Source organism: Bombina bombina, chromosome 5 (genome assembly GCF_027579735.1).
Source record: "Bombina bombina isolate aBomBom1 chromosome 5, aBomBom1.pri, whole genome shotgun sequence".
Taxonomy (NCBI): Eukaryota; Metazoa; Chordata; class Amphibia; order Anura; family Bombinatoridae; genus Bombina; species Bombina bombina.
This window is the reverse complement of record NC_069503.1, coordinates 600,435,931-600,462,779: the sequence shown is the minus strand read 5'-3', so window position 1 is coordinate 600,462,779 and position 26,849 is coordinate 600,435,931. Positions and strand designations below refer to the sequence as shown.

The 26,849-nt window shown below is 40.9% G+C and overlaps 1 protein-coding gene across 1 annotated transcript in view; it reads right to left on the bottom strand.

The window, feature by feature from the left end:
* Positions 1 to 8,297: 8,297 nt before the first annotated feature.
* The window catches only part of CUL1 (cullin 1), a 275,965-nt gene continuing 257,413 nt past the window's right edge, over positions 8,298 to 26,849 (bottom strand). The window contains exon 21 of the mRNA XM_053715813.1: positions 8,298 to 8,989. Within this exon, the coding sequence (XP_053571788.1) occupies positions 8,909 to 8,989 (81 nt within the window). The 3' untranslated portion in view covers positions 8,298 to 8,908. The remainder of the gene's footprint in view (positions 8,990 to 26,849) is intronic.

Here is a 26,849-nt window from a genome sequence, read left to right as displayed (position 1 = left end):
CCACAGTCGTGATGTTGTCCGACTGAAATCTGATGAACCTCAGTGTTGCCAAGGCCAAGCTAGAAGAGCATTGAATATTGCTCTTAATTCTAGAATGTTTATTGGGAGGAGTTTCTCCTCCTGAGTCCACGATCCCTGAGCCTTCAGGGAGTTCCAGACTGCTCCCCAGCCTAGTAGGCTGGCATCTGTTGTTACAATCGTCCAATCTGGTCTGCGAAAGGTCATTCCTTCGGACAGATGAACCCGTGACAACCACCAGAGAAGAGAATCTCTGGTCTCCTCGTCCAGATTTAGCAAAGGGGACAGATCTGAGTAATCCCCGTTCCACTGACTTAGCATGCATAGTTGCAGTGGTCTGAGATGCAGGCGCGCAAATGGCACTATGTCCATTGCCGCGACCATTAAGCCGATTACTTCCATGCACTGAGCTACTGATGGGCTTGGAATGGAGTGAAGGACACGGCAAGCATTGAGAATCTTTGATAACCTGGACTCCGTCAGGTAAATATTCATCTCTACAGAATCTATAAGAGTCCCTAGAAAAGGAACCCTTGTGAGTGGTAACAGAGAACTCTTTTCCACGTTCACTTTCCACCCATGCAACCTCAGAAATGCTAGAACTATCTCTGTATGAGACTTTGCATCTTGAAAACTTGACGCTTGTATCAGAATGTCGTCTAGGTACGGAGCCACCGCTATGCCTCGTGGTCTTAGTACCGCCAGAAGTGAGCCCAGCACCTTTGTAAAAATTCTCGGGGCCGTAGCTAACCCGAAGGGAAGAGCTACAAACTGGTAATGCCTGTCTAGAAAGGCAAACCTTAGGTACCGATAATGATGTTTGTGAATCGGTATGTGAAGGTAGGCATCCTTTAAGTCCACTGTGGTCATATATTGACCCCTCTTGGATCATGGGTAGGATGGTCCGAATGGTTTCCATCTTGAACGAAGGAACCCTTAGGAATTTGTTTAAGATTTTTAAGTCTAAGATTGGTCTGAAGGTTCCCTCTTTTTTTGGGAACCACAAACAGATTTGAGTAAAACCCTTGCCCTTGTTCCGTTCGCGGAACTGGGTGGATCACTCCCATCACTAAGAGGTCTTGTACACATTGTAGAAATGCCTCTTTCTTTACTAGGTTTGTTGATAACCTTGACAGATGAAACCTCCCTTGTGGAGGAGAAGTTTTGAAATCCAGGAGGTATCCCTGAGATATAATCTCCAACGTCCAGGGATCCTGTACATCTCTTGCCCAAGCCTGGGCGAAGACAGAAAGTCTGCCCCCCACTAGATCCGTCTCCGTAAAGGGGGCCCTGTCTTCATGCTGTCTTAGGGGCGGAAGTAGGCTTTCTGGCCTGCTTGCCCTTGTTCCATGACTGGTTGCCTTTCCAACCCTGTCTGTAACGAGCAGTAGTTCCTTCCTGTTTTGGAGCGGAGGAAGTTGATGCTGCTCCTGCCTTGAAATTACGAAAGGCATGAAAATTAGACTGTTTGGCCTTTGATTTGGCCCTGTCCTGAGGAAGGGTGTGGCCCTTACCTCCAGTAATGTCAGCAATAATTTCCTTCAAGCCGGGCCCAAATAAGGTCTGCCCTTTGAAAGGAATGTTCAGTAGTTTAGACTTAGAAGTTACATCTACTGACCAGGATTTCAGCCATAGTGCTCTGCGCGCCTGTATGGCGAATCCGGAATTCTTAGCCGTAAGTTTGGTTAAATGCACTACAGCATCCGAAACAAACGCATTAGCCAGCTTAAGCGTTCTAAGCTTGCTCAAAGTCTCATCCAATGGTGCTGTGCGAATCGCCTCTTCCAGAGACTCAAACCAGAATGCCGCTGCAGCAGTGACAGGCGCAATGCATGCAAGAGGCTGTAATATAAAACCTTGTTGAACAAACATTTTCTTAAGGTAACCCTCTAATTTTTTATCCATTGGATCTGAGAAAGCACAGCTATCCTCCACCGGGATAGTGGTACGCTTGGCTAAAGTAGAAACTGCACCCTCCACCTTAGGGACTGTCTGCCATAAGTCTTGTGTGGTGGCGTCTATAGGGAACATTTTTCTAAATATCGGAGGAGGGGAAAAGGGCACACCGGGTCTATCCCACTCCTTGCTAATAATCTCTGTAAGCCTTTTAGGTATAGGAAAAACGTCAGTACACACCGGTACCGCATAGTATCTATCCAGCCTACATAATTTCTCTGGGATTGCCACCGTGTCACAATCATTCAGAGCCGCTAACACCTCCCCTAGCAACACGCGGAGGTTCTCAAGCTTAAATTTAAAATTTGAAATTTCTGAATCCGGTCTCCCCGAATCAGAACCGTCACCCACAGAATGAAGCTCTCCGTCCTCACGTTCTGCAAATTGTGACGCAGTATCAGACATGGCTCTCGTGTCATCGGCGCGCTCTGTCCTTAACCCAGAGCTATCGCGCTTGCCTCTTAACTCGGGCATATTGTATAATACTTCTTTCATAACATTAGCCATATCATGTAAAGTGATTTGTAAGGGCCTTGATGTACTTGGCGCCTCAATCTCACGCACCTCCCGAGCGGGAGACGAAGGTACTGACACGTGAGGAGAGTTAGACGGCATAACTTCCCCCTCGTTGTCTGGTGATAATTTCTTTATCGGTACAGATTGACTTTTATTCAAAGTAATATCAATACAATTGGTACACATATTTCTATTGGGCTCCACATCGGCTTTTGAACATAATGAACAAGCAGATTCCTCTGTATCAGACATGTTTAAACAGACAAGCAATGAAGCTAGCAAGCTTGGAATTACTTTCAATAAAATTACAAGCAATATAAAAAACGCTGCAGCGCTTTTAACAAACACAGTTGAATAACAAAGAACTAATTCAGTATTAGTCAACAATTCTTAACGGTAAATGAATTAATTAGCAGAGGATTGCACCCATTAGCAAAAGGATGATTAACCCCTCAATACCCAAAAAACGGATATCATTAAGATTTAACGCTTTTATCACAGTCAAACACACTGTCACAGGTCTGCTGTGACTGATTACCTCCCTCAAAAACGAATTTTGAAGACCCCTGAGCTCTCTAGAGACGTCCTGGATCAAGGAGGAAGAAACAGGAAGACTGTGCTAGAATTTTAATTGCGCAACAAGGCGCTAAAAAGAAAAGGTCCCTCCCACTCATATTACAACAGTGGGAGACCTGATATAACGGTTTCTATGCAGAAAAATACGTTAGCCATGTGGAAAAAAATCATGCCCAAAAAGGATTTATCACCAAAGTACCTCACAAAACGAATAACATGCCAGTAAACGTTTTAAAACAAACTTTTTCAATGTCATGCAAAGTTATCAGTAAGCCTGCTACCAGTCGCTTCTACTGCAGATAAGGCTTAAGCATTATTTCAGTATTAACAGTATTTTCTCAGTCAAATTCTAGTCCCTAGAAAATAACTCAACTGCGCATACATTTATCAGCCTGATACCAGTCGCTACTACTGCATTTAAGGCTGTACTTACATCATATGGGTAACAGCAGTGTTTTCTTAGTCAATTCCATTCCAAGAAAATATTGTACTGCACATACCTCATTTGCGGGGGACCCCGCATGCTATTCCCCTTTTCTGAAGTTACCCTACTCCTCAGAATGTCGAGAACAGCCAGTGGATCTTAGTTACGCCTGCTAAGATCATAGAAAACGCAGGCAGATTCTTCTTCCAAATACTGCCTGAGATAGAAAAAACAGCACACTCCGGTGTCATTTAAAATAAACTTTTGATTGAAGAATAATTAAGTAAAAACTCCAACTCCTCTCGAGACCTCCTTCTTTGTTGAGGGTTGCAAGAGAATGACTGGATATGACATGTGAGGGGAGGAGCTATATAGCAGCTCTGCTTGGGTGATCCTCTTGCAACTTCCTGTTGGGAAGGAGAATATATCCCATAAGTAATGGATGACCCGTGGACTGAACACACTTAACAAGAGAAATGAATCTCTACGACCGATAACAGAGAACCTATGAAATAGATCCCCGTGAGGAAAACCATTGCATTCAATAAGTGATATATCATATCAACGTAGAAATCTTAGCACAAACTTACTTTACCACCTTCATAGGAGGCAAAGTTTGTAAAACTGAATTGTGGGTGTGGTGATGGGTGTTTTTATAGGCATTTTGAGGTTTGGGAAACTTTGTCCCTCCTGGTAGGATTGTATATCCCATACGTCACTAGGTCATGGACTCTTGCCAATTACATGAAAGAAACCAGGTTAGAGGCAGTTGAGACCCAACCCTCAATGAAGGTCGATGTCAATCCAAAATGATTATGGGGAGAGTAGTTTGTCCAAAAACTATCCTCTGCAATAGATTAGGAAACACCCATTCCAATGAGCGAGCCAGAAGCTGCAGAGGTCCATGGAACCTACTCATGGGAAAGAGGATATCCAAATGCCCACAAAATATCTCAGATATCTGGCCTGCAAAAAAAAAAACTTCTAAACATTCCTCAGAACGGAAACAGATGGCGATGATGGTGGAACATTTCACATGCCCTGAACAGAACATTGCCTCATACGGAACAAATGGTGCTTATCTGTCATATTGAGGGAAGAAGAGGGCAGGAACAAACAAAGCCCATAGAAAGAGCGCACAACTAAAGTTAACTGCATGTCTCACACTGCCTGAAATAAACTCAGTAACCCTCACTAATGACAGAGTGGGTCCTTTCACACCGAGTAGCAGTAGCTACACAAGAATAAACGTAAGCACTTCTTCACTTCACTTGAAATAACGCCTATACATTAATTCAGTACCTCTAGGATAACAAATATAAAAACGTTCGTTCATCTCAGAACCTCTAGGACTCGGGTGTCTATGCTAGGAGCCTGTGAAAAGCAATCTATCAGCTATCAGAGGGACATTATGTGTATCTATCAAAGCATAGCTATGTAAAATTCACCAGTACATAACTAAACAGTCAGGGATACTTTCAAAAAGTATTACCCCTAAGCTCCTAAAGTCACAAGTGCCTGTGTCCTGCCAAAGATATCCTGCCTCAGGATATACATGTCCCACAATAATGCAGAATATTTCCAAAAGTGCATGTCCCCCAAGCATAGAAGATCAAGCACTTGCCTGCATATAGCCGTCCAGCAGGAGGGCAGCTCACCTGGTTTGAGAGGCACCCTCCACACATAGACCCGTGGAAAACAAAAGACTGAATAAACCTACTTAGGCTTTTTAACAACAGGGCAGCAACAACTGTTTGGGAGGCGCAGTGAGGATTATACCCCACAAGTTCCCAAATGCCTAAAAGCCACCACTGTTCTACTGAAGAGACTGACATGGACTACGGCTAAACCCCAGGAATAAAACAGAGCAAACCTGCTCTGCTCAAAAATAATAAAATCTTGATTGAAGAATCTTCTATCAGACACTGAAACTTTACCACCTCCTTGCAACGCAGCAAAGATAATGACTGGGGTTTGTGGGTAGGAAAGTGATATTTATCATATTTGCTGTGGTGCTCTTTGCCTCCTCCTGCTGGCCAGGAGTGATATTCCCAACAGTAATTATGATGATCCATGGACACACTGTGTCATAAGAAAGAAAAGTGAGATATATCCCACAGAGCGAACATGGTATTATAATTTGGGGGATCTCTTATACAAGTCTTAGATTGGTAAACTATGAGAAAACACTATACTATACTTACTGTTGCAACAAATGGATTAGGCTGTATAATACATGGGAGAAATACAGGGATACTTGACCTGTTACAACATTATCAATATGTGTTACACAATGCTGTAAAGACTGTCTTATCCTGCCTGCAATAGTTGAAATACATTGTTCCATCTATAATGTTATTGCAATCCTTGCAAAATGAAAATATATAGATACACAATACCCCCATTAAATACATATCTAACAGTTCAAAATATCTGCTGTTTAATCCTGGCTATATTGGCCACGCCCCCGAGTATGATGATTGGCAGATGCCGATCTGATGTCATAAGGGGGCATAGCATAATGTCAGCGCTTACCGCGCCAAACTTTGGGACCCAGGGGTATAAGTGCAATAATTATAGCCTCTGTCTATACATAGAAAAAGGCCTGTTTATGGCCAAAATGCATTTGTAACTACTAGTGTGCCCTTCATCTCTGGCACCTGATGCCGTCGTGACCAGCTAACGGCTAGGAAATTTGAGAAGTGATGCAAATTAGACACACTTAAAAATTGTATGCTTTGTCTGAATCACAGAAGAAATTATTTGGGTTTCATATACCTTTAAACCATTTCTACTATCCTGAATATGATTCTGCTGTGAAAATGAACAAACTGATTTGGATAGAGCATATATTTTTAAACCACTTTCCAATTTACGTCTTTGATATCAAATACACTTTGTTCTCTTGGCATCCTTTGTTGAAGAGCATACCTCGATGTGATCAGGAGCGTGCATGTCTTGAGCATTAAATGACAGCAATGTTGGCAACAATATTTGTAACAATCTCAAACATTAATGCCAACACTGTTCAACAACGTATAACTTGTATATATTGTCATATAGTGCTCAGGACATGCAAAAGTTTCAAAGCATATCTACGTATGCTCTTCAGACACACACACACACATATATATATACACACACACACACATATACAGTGAATATAAAAAAGTCTACGCACCCCTGTTAAAATGTCTGGTTTCTGTGATGTAAAAAAATGAGACAAAGATAAATAATTTCAAATTTTCCCACCTTTAATGTGACCTATAAACTGTACAACTCAATTGAAAAACAAACTGAAATATTTTAGGTAAAGGGAAATAAAAATCTAAAATAATATGGTTGCATAAGTGTGAACACTATTTTATAATTGGGGATGTAGCTGTGTTCAGAATTAAGCAATCACATTAAAAATCATGTTTAATAGGAGTCAGTACACACCTGTCATCATTTAAAGTGCCTCTGATTAACCCCAAATAAAGTTCAGCTGTTCTAGTGGGTCTTTCCTGACATTTTGTTAGTCGCATCCTTCAGCAAAAGCCATGGTCCGCAGAGAGCTTCTAAAGCATCAGAGGGATCTCATTGTTAAAAGGTAACACATCTGAAGTTTCCCAAAAGCATGTTGCAAAAGGTGTTCTGGTCTGATGAAACCAAAGTTGAACTTTTTGGCCATAATTCCAAAAGATATGTTTGGCGCAAAAACAACACTGCATATCACCAAAAGAACACCATACCCACAGTGAAGCATGGTGGTGTCAGCATCATTCTTTGGGGCTGTTTTTCTTCAGCTGGAACTAGGGCCTTAGTCAAGGTAGAGGGAATAATGAACAGTTCCAAATACCAGTCAATATTGGCACAAAACCTTCAGGCTTCTGCTAGAAAGCTGAACATGAAGAGGAACTTTATCTTTCAGCATGACGACCCAAAGCATACATCCAAATCAACAAAGGAATGGCTTCACCAGAAGAAGATTAAAGTTTTGGGATGGCCGAGCCAGAGCCCAGACCTGAATCCAATTCAAAACCTGTGGGGTGATCTGAAGAGGGCTGTGCACAGGAGATGCCCTCGCATTCTGACAGATTTAGAGTGTTTATGCAAAGAAGAGTGGGCAAATCTTGCCAAGTCAAGATGTGCCATGCTGAAAAACTCACTCAAAAAGACTGAGTGCTGTAATAAAATCAAAAGGTGCTTCAATAAAGTATTAGTTTAAGGGTGTTCACACTTATGCAACCATATTATTTTATTTTGTTTTTTTTATTTCCCTTTACCTAAAAGATTTCAGTTTGTTTTTCAATTGAGTTGTACAGTTTATAGGTCACATTAAAGGTGGAAAAAGTTCTGACATTTTAACAGGGGTGTGTAGACTTTTTATATCCACTACATATATATATATATATATATATATATATATATATATATATATATACACACACACACACAAACTGGGCAAAGTAAATCTGATAACCAAAGTAAAGTGGAAAGTTGTTTCAAGTTGCATGCTCTATCTGAATAATGAAAGCATTTGACTTTCATGTACCTTTAAAAGGCCTCTAACAGGGTTCTACCTAATTTCACAGCAGAAAATACCCCCAATCCTCAGTATGGCTTTACTATAAGAATGAAGAAAACGCATCATCAATCTGTTTTTAAGACATCAGAAACAAGACCACATGAGTACACATACCACAAGATATTTAAAAGACAAAGTTGAATGGAGATTGATTTCTCTTTTAAGTTATTTTTTACTTTGCTTTAAACAGGCAACCATCATATATACAATCCAATAAGGGTCTCTAGAAGTAAAATGTCAAGTTTCATAAATGTATCTTTTTATTTACATAGATTTAGGAAGAAAATTTTAAACAAAAAAACCCAATGCAACTTGTACAGAAATCCATTTGATATTTTTTTTGTTTTATTTTTAACACATTAAAAAAATGAAACACACTATACAAATGGGTTTTCAAAGCAGATTACAACATGTCCATTCAAACAGTTTTTTTTTTTTTTTTAATAAGTGTGCTGCCAAAATATCTAGGGGCCATATTCATTGTCAACTCTAGCTCGTACAGCCAGAATGTGCTGATTTAAGGAAAGGATGTGGTAGCATGCAAACTTCTGTTTAGGTACAGGCTCCGCTCTTAAGTTAAAGGGTGTTGTCCGTATTTTCATATTTACATGCTTGAAATGTTATCAGTCCTGAGCTGTTTAGATGTAAATCTGAGGCTGGCTTTTGGGAGTCCTGTTCCTCATGCTCATAAAATGAAAATGACCACATCATGGCAGCAAAGTTGTATCCTATAAAGTTCAGTTGGTTTTTCCATTCCTTTCATCACATTCTTTTAGTATCTGCAGAGTGCCACACATATGAAGTTTACCACTCGGGCAATTGCTAAATATATGTATAAAAATTGTTATTTAAGCCAAGTAACTGTAGGTGTCCTTTTCTCCGTCTACACGTTCCAGGTATTCTTTTTCTATAAGAATGTCGATGCATTTCTAAGAGGAAAGATCAAACCGGTTAGACCAGCGTTCCTTTCAAAAGCAAACTAAAGTTCAACAATTCATTCAGGTCAGATAATAAATTCTAGGACGAGGATGACAAGTACACCATATTTAATAAATATTTTGAATGATTAATAGTTTAAAATGCAAAACTTAAAACTTATGATCAATTTCTTCACACACAGTAATGGCACAGTCTTTAGGGACTTGTGTTGTTGTTTAGTAAATGAATAACGTAGCGGCATTAGTTTTTTTTTTTTACTAAAACAAACACACCATTTGGTCATTCATTCCCATATATAATAGATTGAGGAACATAATAACCAAATTACCTAATTTTGTATTTGTTCATTTGGTTTATTTTCATTAATGAACCAAGGCCATAAAAAAGAAAAAAGTGAAACCAACAACAGTTCAAAGAAGATTTGCACATCTGCTAGGTACTTGTGGTGTATACTGCCTCAGGTCTTCATGGAGTATGTGTGTATGACTGTATGGCCCTACTTTAAATTCAGCAATTTACCTGCAAGCATAAATCTTGTTTTCTCTAACATTCATATTGGGGGAAAATAAATACAACTGTGGACAACACTATCAGCAATATTGTTTTTATACATAGGTTAAAAAAAACAATATAAAAAAAAAAAACAGAATTTATGTTTACCTGATAAATTACTTTCTCCAACGGTGTGTCCGGTCCACGGCGTCATCCTTACTTGTGGGATATTCTCCTCCCCAACAGGAAATGGCAAAGAGCCCAGCAAAGCTGGTCACATGATCCCTCCTAGGCTCCGCCTTCCCCAGTCATTCGACCGACGTAAAGGAGGAATATTTGCATAGGAGAAATCATATGATACCGTGGTGACTGTAGTTAAAGAAAATAAATTATCAGACCTGATTAAAAAACCAGGGCGGGCCGTGGACCGGACACACCGTTGGAGAAAGTAATTTATCAGGTAAACATAAATTCTGTTTTCTCCAACATAGGTGTGTCCGGTCCACGGCGTCATCCTTACTTGTGGGAACCAATACCAAAGCTTTAGGACACGGATGAAGGGAGGGAGCAAATCAGGTCACCTAGATGGAAGGCACCACGGCTTGCAAAACCTTTCTCCCAAAAATAGCCTCAGAAGAAGCAAAAGTATCAAATTTGTAAAATTTAGTAAAAGTGTGCAGTGAAGACCAAGTCGCTGCCTTACATATCTGATCAACAGAAGCCTCGTTCTTGAAGGCCCATGTGGAAGCCACAGCCCTAGTGGAATGAGCTGTGATTCTTTCAGGAGGCTGCCGTCCGGCAGTCTCGTAAGCCAATCTGATGATGCTTTTAAGCCAAAAAGAGAGAGAGGTAGAAGTTGCTTTTTGACCTCTCCTTTTTCCAGAATAAACAACAAACAAGGAAGATGTTTGTCTAAAATCCTTTGTAGCATCTAAATAGAATTTTAGAGCACGAACTACATCCAAATTGTGCAACAAACGTTCCTTCTTTGAAACTGGATTCGGACACAAAGAAGGCACGACTATCTCCTGGTTAATGTTTTTGTTAGAAACAACTTTCGGAAGAAAACCAGGTTTAGTACGCAAAACCACCTTATCTGCATGGAACACCAGATAAGGAGGAGAACACTGCAGAGCAGATAATTCTGAAACTCTTCTAGCAGAAGAAATTGCAACCAAAAACAAAACTTTCCAAGATAATAACTTAATATCAACGGAATGTAAGGGTTCAAACGGAACCCCCTGAAGAACTGAAAGAACTAAATTGAGACTCCAAGGAGGAGTCAAAGGTTTGTAAACAGGCTTGATTCTAACCAGAGCCTGAACAAAGGCTTGAACATCTGGCACAGCTGCCAGCTTTTTGTGAAGTAACACAGACAAGGCAGAAATCTGTCCCTTCAAAGAACTTGCAGATAATCCTTTCTCCAAACCTTCTTGAAGGATAGAATTTTAGGAATTTTTATTTTGTCCCAAGGGAATCCTTTAGATTCACACCAACAGATATATTTTTTCCATATTTTGTGGTAGATTTTTCTAGTTACAGGCTTTCTGGCCTGAACAAGAGTATCAATGACAGAATCTGAGAACCCTCGCTTTGATAAGATCAAGCGTTCAATCTCCAAGCAGTCAGTTGGAGTGAGACCAGATTCGGATGTTCGAACGGACCTTGAACAAGAAGGTCCCGTCTCAAAGGTAGCCTCCATGGTGGAGCCGATGACATATTCACCAGGTCTGCATACCAAGTCCTGCGTGGCCACGCAGGAGCTATCAAGATCACCGATGCCCTCTCCTGATTGATCCTGGCTACCAGCCTGGGAATGAGAGGAAACGGCGGGAATACATAAGCTAGTTTGAAGGTCCAAGGTGCTACTAGTGCATCTACTAGAGTCGCCTTGGGATCCCTGGATCTGGACCCGTAGCAAGGAACCTTGAAGTTCTGACGAGAGGCCATCAGATCCATGTCTGGAATGCCCCACAACTGAGTAATTTGGGCAAAGATTTCCGGATGGAGTTCCCACTCCCCCGGATGAAATGTCTGACGACTCAGAAAATCCGCTTCCCAATTTTCCACTCCTGGGATGTGGATTGCAGACAAGTGGCAGGAGTGAGTCTCCGCCCATTGAATGATTTTGGTCACTTCTTCCATCGCCAGGGAACTCCTTGTTCCCCCCTGATGGTTGATGTACGCAACAGTCGTCATGTTGTCTGATTGAAACCGTATGAATTTGGCCTTTGCTAGCTGAGGCCAAGCCTTGAGAGCATTGAATATCGCTCTCAGTTCCAGAATATTTATGGGGAGAAGAGATTCTTCCCGAGACCAAAGACCCTGAGCTTTCAGGGGTCCCCAGACCGCGCCCCAGCCCACCAGACTGGCGTCGGTCGTGACAATGACCCACTCTGGTCTGCGGAAGCTCATCCCCTGTGACAGGTTGTCCAGGGACAGCCACCAACGGAGTGAATCTCTGGTCCTCTGATCTACTTGTATCGTCGGAGACAAGTCTGTATAATCCCCATTCCACTGACTGAGCATGCACAGTTGTAATGGTCTTAGATGAATTCGCGCAAAAGGAACTATGTCCATTGCCGCTACCATCAAACCTATTACTTCCATGCACTGCGCTATGGAAGGAAGAGGAACAGAATGAAGTATTTGACAAGAGTTTAGAAGTTTTGATTTTCTGGCCTCTGTCAGAAAAATCCTCATTTCTAAGGAGTCTATTATTGTTCCCAAGAAGGGAACCCTTGTTGACGGAGATAGAGAACTTTTTTCTACGTTCACTTTCCACCCGTGAGATCTGAGAAAGGCCAGGACAATGTCCGTGTGAGCCTTTGCTTGTGGAAGGGACGACGCTTGAATCAGAATGTCGTCCAAGTAAGGTACTACTGCAATGCCCCTTGGTCTTAGCACCGCTAGAAGGGACCCTAGTACCTTTGTGAAAATTCTTGGAGCAGTGGCTAATCCGAACGGAAGTGCCACAAACTGATAATGCTTGTCCAGAAATGCGAACCTTAGGAACCGATGATGTTCCTTGTGGATAGGAATATGTAGATACGCATCCTTTAAATCCACCGTGGTCATGAATTGACCTTCCTGGATGGAAGGAAGAATTGTTCGAATGGTTTCCATTTTGAACGATGGAACCTTGAGAAACTTGTTTAGGATCTTGAGATCTAAGATTGGTCTGAATGTTCCCTCTTTTTTGGGAACTACGAACAGATTGGAGTAGAACCCCATCCCTTGTTCTCCTAATGGAACAGGATGAATCACTCCCATTTTTAACAGGTCTTCTACACAATGTAAGAATGCCTGTTTTTTTATGTGGTCTGAAGACAATTGAGACCTGTGGAACCTCCCCCTTGGGGGAAGCCCCTTGAATTCCAGAAGATAACCTTGGGAGACTATTTCCAGCGCCCAAGGATCCAGAACATCTCTTGCCCAAGCCTGAGCGAAGAGAGAGAGTCTGCCCCCCACCAGATCCGGTCCCGGATCGGGGGCCAACATCTCATGCTGTCTTGGTAGCAGTGGCAGGTTTCTTGGCCTGCTTACCTTTGTTCCAGCCTTGCATTGGCCTCCAGGCTGGCTTGGCTTGAGAAGTATTACCCTCTTGCTTAGAGGACGTAGCACTTGGGGCTGGTCCGTTTCTGCGAAAGGGACGAAAATTAGGTTTATTTTTGGCCTTGAAAGACCTATCCTGAGGAAGGGCGTGGCCCTTGCCCCCAGTGATATCAGAAATAATCTCTTTCAAGTCAGGGCCAAACAGCGTTTTCCCCTTGAAAGGAATGTTAAGCAATTTGTTCTTGGAAGACGCATCCGCTGACCAAGATTTTAGCCAAAGCGCTCTGCGCGCCACAATAGCAAACCCAGAATTTTTCGCCGCTAATCTAGCCAATTGCAAAGTGGCGTCTAGGGTGAAAGAGTTAGCCAATTTGAGAGCATGAATTCTGTCCAAAATCTCCTCATAAGAAGAATCTTTATTGAGCGCCTTTTCTAGTTCATCGAACCAGAAACACGCTGCTGTAGTGACAGGAACAATGCATGAAATTGGTTGTAGAAGGTAACCTTGCTGAACAAACATCTTTTTAAGCAAACCCTCTAATTTTTTATCCATAGGATCTTTGAAAGCACAACTATCTTCTATGGGTATAGTGGTGCGTTTGTTTAGAGTAGAAACCGCCCCCTCGACCTTGGGGACTGTCTGCCATAAGTCCTTTCTGGGGTCGACCATAGGAAACAATTTCTTAAATATGGGGGGAGGGACGAAAGGTATACCGGGCCTTTCCCATTCTTTATTTACAATGTCCGCCACCCGCTTGGGTATAGGAAAAGCTTCGGGGGGCCCCGGGACCTCTAGGAACTTGTCCATTTTACATAGTTTCTCTGGAATGACCAAATTCTCACAATCATCCAGAGTAGATAACACCTCCTTAAGCAGAGCGCGGAGATGTTCCAATTTAAATTTAAATGTAATCACATCAGGTTCAGCTTGTTGAGAAATTTTCCCTGAATCTGAAATTTCTCCCTCAGACAAAACCTCCCTGGCCCCCTCAGACTGGTGTAGGGGCACTTCAGAACCAATATCATCAGCGTCCTCATGCTCATCAGTATTTTCTAAAACAGAGCAGTCGCGCTTTCGCTGATAAGTGGGCATTTTGGCTAAAATGTTTTTGATAGAATTATCCATTACAGCCGTTAATTGTTGCATAGTAAGGAGTATTGGCGCACTAGATGTACTAGGGGCCTCCTGTGTGGGCAAGACTGGTGTAGACGAAGGAGGGGATGATGCAGTACCATGCTTACTCCCCTCACTTGAGGAATCATCTTGGGCATCATTTTCTCTAAATTTTGTGTCACATAAATCACATCTATTTAAATGAGAAGGAACCTTGGCTTCCCCACATTCAGAACACAGTCTATCTGGTAGTTCAGACATGTTAAACAGGCATAAACTTGTGAAAAAGTATGAAGGAATTGTTCAAAATTCACCAAAATTTCACCACAGTGTCTTAAAGCCTTAAAAGTATTGCACACCAAATTTGGAAGCTTTAACCCTTAAAATAACGGAACCGGAGCCGTTTTTATATTTAACCCCTTTACAGTCCCTGGTATCTGCTTTGCTGAGACCCAACCAAGCCCAAAGGGGAATACGATACCAAATGACGCCTTCAGAAAGTCTTTTCTATGTATCAGAGCTCCTCACACATGCATCTGCATGTCCTGCTTCCCAAAAACAAGTGCGCAATAGAGGCGCGAAAATGAGACTCTGCCTATGATTAGGGAAAGCCCCTAGAGAATAAGGTGTCCAATACAGTGCCTGCCGGTTATTTTACATAATTCCCAAGATTAAAATAATTCCTCAAGGCTATGGAGTATAAAATATGCTTATATATAAATCGATTTAGCCCAGAAAATGTCTACAGTCTTAAAAGCCCTTGTGAAGCCCTTTTTTTCTTTCTGTAATAAAAATGGCTTACCGGATCCCATAGGGAAAATGACAGCTTCCAGCATTACATCGTCTTGTTAGAATGTGTCATACCTCAAGCAGCAAAAGTCTGCTCACTGTTCCCCCAACTGAAGTTAATTCCTCTCAACAGTCCTGTGTGGAAACAGCCATCGATTTTAGTAACGGTTGCTAAAATCATTTTCCTCTTACAAACAGAAATCTTCATCTCTTTTCTGTTTCAGAGTAAATAGTACATACCAGCACTATTTTAAAATAACAAACTCTTGATTGAATAATAAAAACTACAGTTAAACACTAAAAAACTCTAAGCCATCTCCGTGGAGATGTTGCCTGTACAACGGCAAAGAGAATGACTGGGGAAGGCGGAGCCTAGGACGGATCATGTGACCAGCTTTGCTGGGCTCTTTGCCATTTCCTGTTGGGGAAGAGAATATCCCACAAGTAAGGATGACGCCGTGGACCGGACACACCTATGTTGGAGAAAACTGCATGTCCTACCAGAATCATGACAGTTTAATTTTGACAAAGGGACACTAAACCCAAATTTTGTCTTTCATGAGTCGGATACAGCATGCAATTTTAAGCAACTTTCTAATTTACTCCTATTATCAATTTTTCTTTGTTCTCTTGGAATCTTTAAAAGCAGGAATGAAAGCAGATAGCTTTTGCTGATTGGTGGCTACACAGCAGTGTTTTGCAACATTATTTGTAGCTTTGTTGTACAATGTTGCAAAACACTGATGCCAGAGTACTAAAGACACATGCACACTCCTGAGCTCTTTTGATCCTACCTAGATTTACTCTTCAGTAAAAGATACCAAAAGAACAAAGCAACAGATAACAGAAGTAAATTGGAAAGCTGTTTAAAATTGCATGACCTCTTTGAATCATGAAGTTTAATTTTGACTTTACGATCCCTTTAAGTATAAGCAACTGCTTTGTGATTTTTTTATAACAATAATGTAACAGACTGTTTAACATCCCTTTAATGATAGGAGAATTTAGTGAGACATGGGCACATTTGATATCAGCTTAAAAGTAGGATTACTTAAGCACATCATTTCAATTTTTTTAGATCAGCCAAAACTCTGTCTTGCTATAATTTAATTTCTACTACAGCAACTACTTATATCTAAATGCACAAACTGCCTTCGACCACCTCCAGCAGAGGAAAAGACTGAGGTTACAGGTTTAATAGAGCTCTTGGAATTTCAGAATCTTTGCCTCCTCCTAATGATAAGGAAGAGTAATTCCAAGGAGAAATGGATTGTGGACACTCACTACCTGTATGAAAGAAATATATATAAAAATAAAAAACCCCTCTCTAAACTGCATACTAGCAGACTGCCTGCCAGTACCTAAGATGGTGGTGACCAGTGGAGTGTGAGGGAGGAGGGAAGGTAATCTCTACACTAGAGCTAAAATTAACTTTAGCTACTTGATACGCCTCTACACTGACGGGTAGTTCAGAAATATAATGCACAGCTGCAATTAGTGGCGTTCTAATGACCAAAAAGCAATGGCAAAGCCATGCATGTCTGCTATTTCTGAACAAATGGGATCCCAGAGAAGCTTTTATAACCATGACTTTTACAAGTGGTATGTAAATAATTTCAGTGAGAAACCCAAAGTTTGTGAAAAACTTAACATTTGTTTTAAATATGATCGCATTTGGCAGCAAACGGTGGCATAAAACATACCAAAATGGGCTAGATCAATACCATGGGTTGTCTACTAAAACAATTATATAGTTTTGATCGGTAAATAAAAAAAATAATTCTGATTAAATGGAGTGATGGCAAAAATGCTAAAAATTATCCAGTCTTTTGGACAAGTTTTTCTCTGAAATACCCAGTCCTTAAAGGGATAGTAAACACCAAAAATGTTATTGTATAAAAAGATAGATAATCCCTTTATTTACCATTCCCCAGTTTTGCCTAACCAACACGGTTATAGAAATATACTTTTTACTTCTGTAATTACCTTGTATCTAACCTTCTGCAGACTGTCCCTTTATCTCAGTTCTTTTGATAGACTTGCATTTCAGGCAATTAGTGCCGACTCTTAAATAACTTCACGTGCATGAGCACAGTGTAATCTATACAAAACACATGAACTAACACCCTCTAGCTGTGAAAAAATGAGGTCTGGAGTTGGAAAACCATTATCTAAGGCTATTTCTTAAGGCTTCAAGCACTATACATTTTTTGAGAGCAGCTGCTGTTTCGTACAATAAATATGTGATGAGTGTTTTATGTAATGCAGAACTACAACTATTTTCATAATCAATTGGCTGATTATTTTTTTGATTAATCAACTAATTGGATAAAAAAATATCAATATTTTTTTCCTGTATTAAAAATAAAATCCACATAAAAAAACTTCTCCAATTGTTAAGCAGGAAAATATATTTTTAATTAAGCGAAAGAAAACCCCAAACTGTTTGAAGTAGAAAGAGGTAGACTATCACTGTTTATAACTTTCTGTTATTCACTCTTTCAGAAACTTTGTATTGAAATGCAAGAATGTCAACATAACCACATAGTCCTGGCTGAGGCTGGGTTTCTTTTTGCAGCTATTTTGCCTGCAGCAGAGAAGATGCGCTCAGATGGTGTTGAGATGCCTGGGATGCATAAGTAGGGTTTTGCCAATTTCACAAAGGTGGGATATTAATCTTTGTTAATTCCCCACCAATGCAAAGTGTTTTCCTCCGAGGTAAGGGGCTTCTCAGCAAAGTAAGCCTGGACTTCATTCTAACAAAAATATCATGAATATCTATTCGCAGTGGTAAATAACCAGCTATAAAGTTAAAAAAACAAATATCTAGCCCGCTCTTAAAATAACAGATATATACTTACAGAGGTAGAATCTGGTACATATCACAATTTATTAAAAAATATAAATAAAACAATATAAAAAAGTAAAAAGCGCTAATAACTACATATCTATAACAGGACGTCTTAGACATTTATCTATAACGTACATATCAGCAATAGCAAGTGATCCGCTAAATAATTGTGCAAACAGCTAATAGTGCACATAAAATTAACTAACTCCCATCAATCTATGGCACTGGTCTTCAAACCTGCCCTCAGGCCTCTCTAACAGGTCACATTTTGTGAATACCTGAACTGGAGCACAGGTGAAATATTCAGCTGATTAGTAAACAGCTATTTTACCGGCTCTTATCCAAGGTAATCCTGAAAACCTGGACGGTTGGGGAGGACCGAGGACAGGTTTGAAAACCGGTGGTCTAGGGCTAGGTGTAAATAACAAGTTTGGCACTATCATGTGAAGAATAGTCCCAAATCACCTGATTTAAAATAAACAATCTAAATGACGACTCCTATTATTTCTGGGTTGCACATGAGGCAGGAGTAGTAAACTTATACTGTCCTGAAAAAGTGAAAAGTAAATGTCTGTAGGACGTCTTTTAGGCTAAAAAGACATAACCATAAAACAATACCATGAGCAGGAGCAGAGTAAAGCAGCTGTTGCCGTGTACAGACCAACCAATCGATAATGAGATTTGTTGACTGCTATTTTCATAATCTATTATCAATTAAATCGAATAGTTGTTGCAGCTCTAGTTTTATCAATGTCCCTTTGATCTTGTGCGTTACCACTTTTGTGAGCATTATTTCTACTACAGTTATTCAATGTTATTCTGCCACTATGTTGGCGCCCTCTTGTGCTTGTTCTTATTACAGCACTTTGCCAAGATTTTGCTGCAGAGTGATCAGACAAGGAGTTTCAGACATTTATTCAATTTAACATATATTAAATCATGAAAGGAGTACAAAAGGAATCCTGGATAAACAATACTGTATTTTGTTATTTTTGGAGCCCCTCAATGTAAACGAGGTCATACTATTTATAGGTTTTAGGTAACACATGTAGTTGACTTAGGACTGTCACAATCCTTTAGACCGAATTGTTTAAAGGGGCAGTATACACTATTTCTCATTTAACTGAATGTAATAGACACTACTATAAAGAATAATATGCACAGATACTGATATAAAAATCCAGTATAAAACCTTTTGAAAACTTACTTAGAAGTGCCAATTTAGCACTGTTAATGAGATTAAGAAGGAAGACCCTTCCCCTTCTCATTATACAAACAGAAGCAATCGGAAGTCTGTATACATCAGTATAAATTTAAAACTTTGGGGCTTGGTTAGGAGTCTATTGTTGCTTTGGTAGAATGCAAAAGTGCACAGGGATTATCCGTTGGAGCATCCCTAGAAGCTGTTAGCATGGCTTATATTTGAAAAACAGAATTTATGTTTACCTGATAAATTACTTTCTCCAACGGTGTGTCCGGTCCACGGCGTCATCCTTACTTGTGGGATATTCTCTTCCCCAACAGGAAATGGCAAAGAGCCCAGCAAAGCTGGTCACATGATCCCTCCTAGGCTCCGCCTACCCCAGTCATTCGACCGACGTTAAGGAGGAATATTTGCATAGGAGAAACCATATGGTACCGTGGTGACTGTAGTTAAAGAAAATAAATTATCAGACCTGATTAAAAAAACCAGGGCGGGCCGTGGACCGGACACACCGTTGGAGAAAGTAATTTATCAGGTAAACATAAATTCTGTTTTCTCCAACATAGGTGTGTCCGGTCCACGGCGTCATCCTTACTTGTGGGAACCAATACCAAAGCTTTAGGACACGGATGAAGGGAGGGAGCAAATCAGGTCACCTAAATGGAAGGCACCACGGCTTGCAAAACCTTTCTCCCAAAAATAGCCTCAGAAGAAGCAAAAGTATCAAACTTGTAAAATTTGGTAAAAGTGTGCAGTGAAGACCAAGTCGCTGCCCTACATATCTGATCAACAGAAGCCTCGTTCTTGAAGGCCCATGTGGAAGCCACAGCCCTAGTGGAATGAGCTGTGATTCTTTCGGGAGGCTGCCGTCCGGCAGTCTCGTAAGCCAATCTGATGATGCTTTTAATCCAAAAAGAGAGAGAGGTAGAAGTTGCTTTTTGACCTCTCCTTTTACCTGAATAAACAACAAACAAGGAAGATGTTTGTCTAAAATCCTTTGTAGCATCTAAATAGAATTTTAGAGCGCGAACAACATCCAAATTGTGCAACAAACGTTCCTTCTTTGAAACTGGTTTCGGACACAGAGAAGGTACGATAATCTCCTGGTTAATGTTTTTGTTAGAAACAACTTTTGGAAGAAAACCAGGTTTAGTACGTAAAACCACCTTATCTGCATGGAACACCAGATAAGGAGGAGAACACTGCAGAGCAGATAATTCTGAAACTCTTCTAGCAGAAGAAATTGCAACTAAAAACAAAACTTTCCAAGATAATAACTTAATATCAACGGAATGCAAGGGTTCAAACGGAACCCCCTGAAGAACTGAAAGAACTAAATTGAGACTCCAAGGAGGAGTCAAAGGTTTGTAAATAGGCTTAATTCTAACCAGAGCCTGAACAAAGGCTTGAACATCTGGCACAGCGGCCAGCTTTTTGTGAAGTAACACAGACAAGGCAGAAATCTGTCCCTTCAGGGAACTTGCAGATAATCCTTTTTCCAATCCTTCTTGAAGGAAGGATAGAATCCTAGGAATCCTAACCTTGTCCCAAGGGAATCCTTTAGATTCACACCAACAGATATATTTTTTCCAAATTTTGTGGTAAATCTTTCTAGTTACAGGCTTTCTGGCCTGAACAAGAGTATCGATAACAGAATCTGAGAATCCTCGCTTCGATAAGATCAAGCGTTCAATCTCCAAGCAGTCAGCTGGAGTGAAACCAGATTCGGATGTTCGAACGGACCCTGAACAAGAAGGTCTCGTCTCAAAGGTAGCTTCCAAGGAGGAGCCGATGACATATTCACCAGATCTGCGTACCAAGTCCTGCGTGGCCACGCAGGAGCTATCAAGATCACCGACGCCCTCTCCTGATTGATCCTGGCTACCAGCCTGGGGATGAGAGGAAACGGCGGGAACACATAAGCTAGTTTGAAGGTCCAAGGTGCTACTAGTGCATCCACTAGAGCCGCCTTGGGATCCCTGGATCTGGACCCGTAGCAAGGAACTTTGAAGTTCTGACGAGAGGCCATCAGATCCATGTCTGGAATGCTCCACAGCTGAGTGACTTGGGCAAAGATTTCCGGATGGAGTTCCCACTCCCCCGGATGAAATGTCTGACGACTCAGAAAATCCGCTTCCCAATTTTCCACTCCTGGGATGTGGATAGCAGACAGGTGGCAGGAGTGAGACTCCGCCCATAGAATGATTTTGGTCACTTCTTCCATCGCCAGGGAACTCCTTGTTCCCCCCTGATGGTTGATGTACGCAACAGTTGTCATGTTGTCTGATTGAAACCGTATGAACTTGGCCCTCGCTAGCTGAGGCCAAGCCTTGAGAGCATTGAATATCGCTCTCAGTTCCAGAATATTTATCGGTAGAAGAGATTCTTCCCGAGACCAAAGACCCTGAGCTTTCAGGGATCCCCAGACCGCGCCCCAGCCCATCAGACTGGCGTCGGTCGTGACAATGACCCACTCTGGTCTGCGGAATGTCATCCCTCGTGACAGGTTGTCCAGGGACAGCCACCAACGGAGTGAGTCTCTGGTCCTCTGATTTACTTGTATCTTCGGAGACAAGTCTGTATAGTCCCCATTCCACTGACTGAGCATGCACAGTTGTAATGGTCTTAGATGAATGCGTGCAAAAGGAACTATGTCCATTGCCGCTACCATCAACCCGATCACTTCCATGCACTGAGCTATGGAAGGAAGAGGAACGGAATGGAGTATCCGACAAGAGTCTAGAAGTTTTGTTTTTCTGGCCTCTGTCAGAAAAATCCTCATTTCTAAGGAGTCTATTATTGTTCCCTCTTGATTGAATAATAAAAACTACAGTTAAACACTAAAAAACTCTAAGCCATCTCCGTGGAGATGTTGCCTGTACAACGGCAAAGAGAATGACTGGGGTAGGCGGAGCCTAGGAGGGATCATGTGACCAGCTTTGCTGGGCTCTTTGCCATTTCCTGTTGGGGAAGAGAATATCCCACAAGTAAGGATGACGCCGTGGACCGGACACACCTATGTTGGAGAAATTATTTTTTTTTAAAAATTGCCAGCAATTTTGAAACAATTTTTTATGCAAAGCATTTTTACTTAATTGGCCCTTTTAGGATATCCACAGATCTCAACATGTTTTATGGCACTTTAAAGGAATAGGGAAGTCAAAATTAAACTTTTATGATTCAGATAGAACATGTAATTTTAAGGCACTTTTTAATTGAATTCTATTTCACGTGTACTTTGTTCTCTTGGTATCCTTCGTTTAATAGCATAGGTAATATCCTCATGAGCAGCAATGCACTACTGGGAGCTAGCTGGTGATTGGTGGCTACACACATTTGTCTCGTCATTGGCTTGCCAGTAGGATTGCCATCTCGGCCATGTTTTCCTGGACACGTATGAGTTATACAAGCTGCAGGGTGGAACATGAATAGTGCTGTCCAGGGTCACTATTCATGTGCTGTTTAGGTGCACAATGCATGTTGCCCTCTGCACACCCTGCAGCATGTGTAACTCATAAGTTTCCAGGAAAACATGGCCGAGGTGGCAACCCTACTTGCCAGATGTGTTCAGGAAGCTCCCAGTACTGCATCGCCGCTCATGTAATCCGCACTGAAAGGAAGCCCAAATTGGACACAAATTACCTAGACCCTTATTTTATATTTCACCCTTCGGTTTATGCTATGTGGTGTGCTGGTTGGAGTGGGAAGGAGTTTGGTGTAGGACAGCTAACAGGAAGTAAAGTATATGTAACCTAGCTGCAGGTGGGAAGGAGTTTGGTGTAGGACTGCTAACAGTAGGTAAAGTATATGTAACCTAGCTGCAGGTGGGAAGGAGTTTGGTGTAGGGCTGCTAACAGGAAGTAAAGTATGTGTAACCTAGTTGCCAGTGGGAAGGAGTTTGGTGTAGGGCTGCTAACAGGAAGTAAAGGACGTGTAACCTATTTGCCAGTGGGAAGGAGTTAGGTGTTGGACTACTAACAGGAAGTAAAGTATGTGTAACCTAGTTGCAGGTGGGAAGGAGTTAGGTGTTGGACTACTAACAGGAAGTAAAGTATGTGTAACCTAGTTGACAGTGGGAAGGAGTTAGGGGTTGGACTGCTAACAGGAAGTAAAGTATGTGTAACTTAGTTGCCAGTGGGAAGGAGTTAGGTGTTGGACTACTAGCAGGAAGTAAAGTATGTGTAACCTAGTTGCAGGTGGGAAGGAGTTAGGTTTTGGACTGCTAACAGGAAGTAAAGTATGTGTAACCTATTTGCCAGTGGGAAAGCGTTTGGTGTAGGACTGCTAACAGGAAGTAAATATTGTGATACAAAAAAAAAAAACCCTGACTGGTGCAAATAAATTAATAGAAAAAAACAATAAGCAATGATAAAATCCTTCCGGTTCTCGCAGTACCCCAGTCCTCAGTTGATATTTCCTACCATACGAGCCGCCAAGAAGCACACTTGAAAGAACAGACAACGCCAACAGGGTTCTCTTGCTGCCGACACTGGTAGGGCCAAGCAGTCTACGCATTTCGTCTGTGTACAACCAGACTTTGTCAAGAGTTCTTTGTGAATACAGCCCCAACCGGTCTTTTAAAAAAGGGCCAATCCTTGAACACTAAAATTGAATTGTCCAATGAGTAGAATGCCTACGCCCATCAGGACATAAACAAACACGTTAGTCATCACTAAAGGAAAATATAATACAAACTAAAATAAAAAGCTAAACACAAAATTTGATCTTTGTCAAAAAATAAATAGTGAAAATGCATCCTTGTACTTGCAAAGATGCACATGGCACATAATACATTTGTTTAAAATATATACAATACATTTGTTAGAAACCCATAGATATCTAAATCAGACAATCTTTTTAAAAACAGATTGTGTTAGAACTTTTTATTTTAGTTTGTATTACATTTTCCTTTAAGTAATGAATAACAGTTTTTTCGTTTGCGTCCTGATGTGTAGTCATTCTACTCATTGGTCTTCAGCAAGAGAACCCTGTTGGTGTCGTCTTTCCAGTGTGCGGCTTGGCAGCTCGTATGGTGGGAGAGATCAACTGAGGACTGGGGTACTGCGAGAACCGGAGAAATTTTATTATTGTTTTTTCTATTTTTTAAGTAGTCAGGTTGCGTTTTTTTTTTTTTTTTGTATCACAGTATTGCCTTGACGTCAGTGAGCTTGGGAAATCTCACTGTTCTTGTGAGCAGCAACCGATTCAGGCAACCTTTAGTGACGTCAGCGACTTCCTGGAACCTTGACAGTGAACGCTCATTGTACAAACTTCTGCAGGGAACAGTTTGTGGCATTTCTTCCACTCGCTACAGGACAATCCCCCAGGAGATAACCGGTTACATATCAGAATTTACAAGGTGCTTCTAGCACCTGTACTGGTATTGTGTTTGTATAACAGGAAATAAAATATGTGTAGCCTAGTTGCCAGTGGGAAGGAGTTTGGTGTAGGTCTACGAACAGGAAATAGTGTGTGTAGCTGTATGTAGATGAAGAAGGAAGCCATCAGGGCACAATGCAGAGACACTATTTGCACAGCAGATAGCAGAACGGACATTGTTGGATTTATTAAAGGGAAAGTCTAGTAACAAGTCAAAATAAAACTTTCATGATTTGGACAGAGCAGGCAATTTTAAGCAACTTTCTAATTTACTCCTATTATAACTTTTTCTTCGTTCTCTTGGTATCTTTATTTGAATGTAACTTTAGGAGCCGGCCCATTTTTGGTTCAGCACCTGAATAGCGCTTGCTGATTGGTGGCTACATTTAGACACCAATCAGAAAGCGTTACCCAGGTTCTAAAACAAAAATGGACCGGCTCCTATGCTAACATTCCTGCTTTTTCAAATAAAGATACCAAGAGAACGAAGAAAAATTAATAGGAGTAAATTAGAATGTAGCTTAAAAACATAATTTATGTAAGAACTTACCTGATAAATTCATTTCTTTCATATTAGCAAGAGTCCATGAGCTAGTGACGTATGGGATATACATTCCTACCAGGAGGGGCAAAGTTTCCCAAACCTCAAAATGCCTATAAATACACCCCTCACCACACCCACAAATCAGTTTAACGAATAGCCAAGAAGTGGGGTGATAAGAAAAAAGTGCGAAAGCATAAAAAATAAGGAATTGGAATAATTGTGCTTTATACAAAAAAATCATAACCACCACAAAAAAGGGTGGGCCTCATGGACTCTTGCTAATATGAAAGAAATGAATTTATCAGGTAAGTTCTTACATAAATTATGTTTTCTTTCATGTAATTAGCAAGAGTCCATGAGCTAGTGACGTATGGGATAATGACTACCCAAGATGTGGATCTTTCCACGCAAGAGTCACTAGAGAGGGAGGGATAAAATAAAGACAGCCAATTCCTGCTGAAAATAATCCACACCCAAAATAAAGTTTAAATGAAAACATAAGCAGAAGATTCAAACTGAAACAGCTGCCTGAAGTACTTTTCTACCAAAAACTGCTTCAGAAGAAGAAAACACATCAAAATGGTAGAATTTAGTAAAAGTATGCAAAGAAGACCAAGTTGCTGCTTTGCAAATCTGATCAACCGAAGCTTCATTCCTAAACGCCCAGGAAGTAGAAACTGACCTAGTAGAATGAGCTGTAATCCTCTGAGGCGGAGTTTTACCCGACTCAACATAGGCATGATGAATTAAAGATTTCAACCAAGATGCCAAAGAAATGGCAGAAGCTTTCTGGCCTTTTCTAGAACCGGAAAAGATGACAAATAGACTAGAAGTCTTTCGGAAAGTCTTAGTAGCTTCAACATAATATTTCAAAGCTCTAACAACATCCAAAGAATGCAATGATTTCTCCTTAGAATTATTAGGATTAGGGCATAATGAAGGAACTACAATTTCTCTACTAATGTTGTTGGAATTCACAACCTTAGGTAAAAATTCAAAAGAAGTTCGCAACACCGCCTTATCCTGATGAAAAATCAGAAAAGGAGACTCACAAGAAAGAGCAGACAATTCAGAGACTCTTCTGGCAGAAGAGATGGCCAAAAGGAACAAAACTTTCCAAGAAAGTAATTTAATGTCCAATGAATGCATAGGTTCAAACGGAGGAGCTTGAAGAGCCCCCAGAACCAAATTCAAACTCCAAGGAGGAGAAATTGACTTAATGACAGGTTTTATACGAACCAAGGCTTGTACAAAACAATGAATATCAGGAAGATTAGCAATCTTTCTGTGAAAAAGAACAGAAAGAGCAGAGATTTGACCTTTCAAGGAACTTGCGGACAAACCTTTATCTAAACCATCCTGAAGAAACTGTAAAATTCTCGGAATTCTAAAAGAATGCCAGGAAAAATGATGAGAAAGACACCAAGACATATAAGTCTTCCAGACTCTGTAATATATCTCTCTAGATACAGATTTACGAGCCTGTAACATAGTATTAATCACAGAGTCAGAGAAAACTCTTTGACCAAGAATCAAGCGTTCAATCTCCATACCTTTAAATTTAAGGATTTGAGATCCTGATGGAAAAAAGGACCTTGCGACAGAAGGTCTGGTCTTAACGGAAGAGTCCACGGTTGGCAAGAGGCCATCCGGACAAGATCCGCATACCAAAACCTGTGAGGCCATGCTGGAGCTACCAGCAGAACAAATGAGCATTCCTTCAGAATCTTGGAGATTACTCATGGAAGAAGAACTAGAGGCGGAAAGATATAGGCAGGATGATACTTCCAAGGAAGTGATAATGCATCCACTGCCTCCGCCTGAGGATCCCGGGATCTGGACAGATACCTGGGAAGTTTCTTGTTTAGATGAGAAGCCATCAGATCTATTTCTGGAAGTTCCCACATTTGAACAATCTGAAG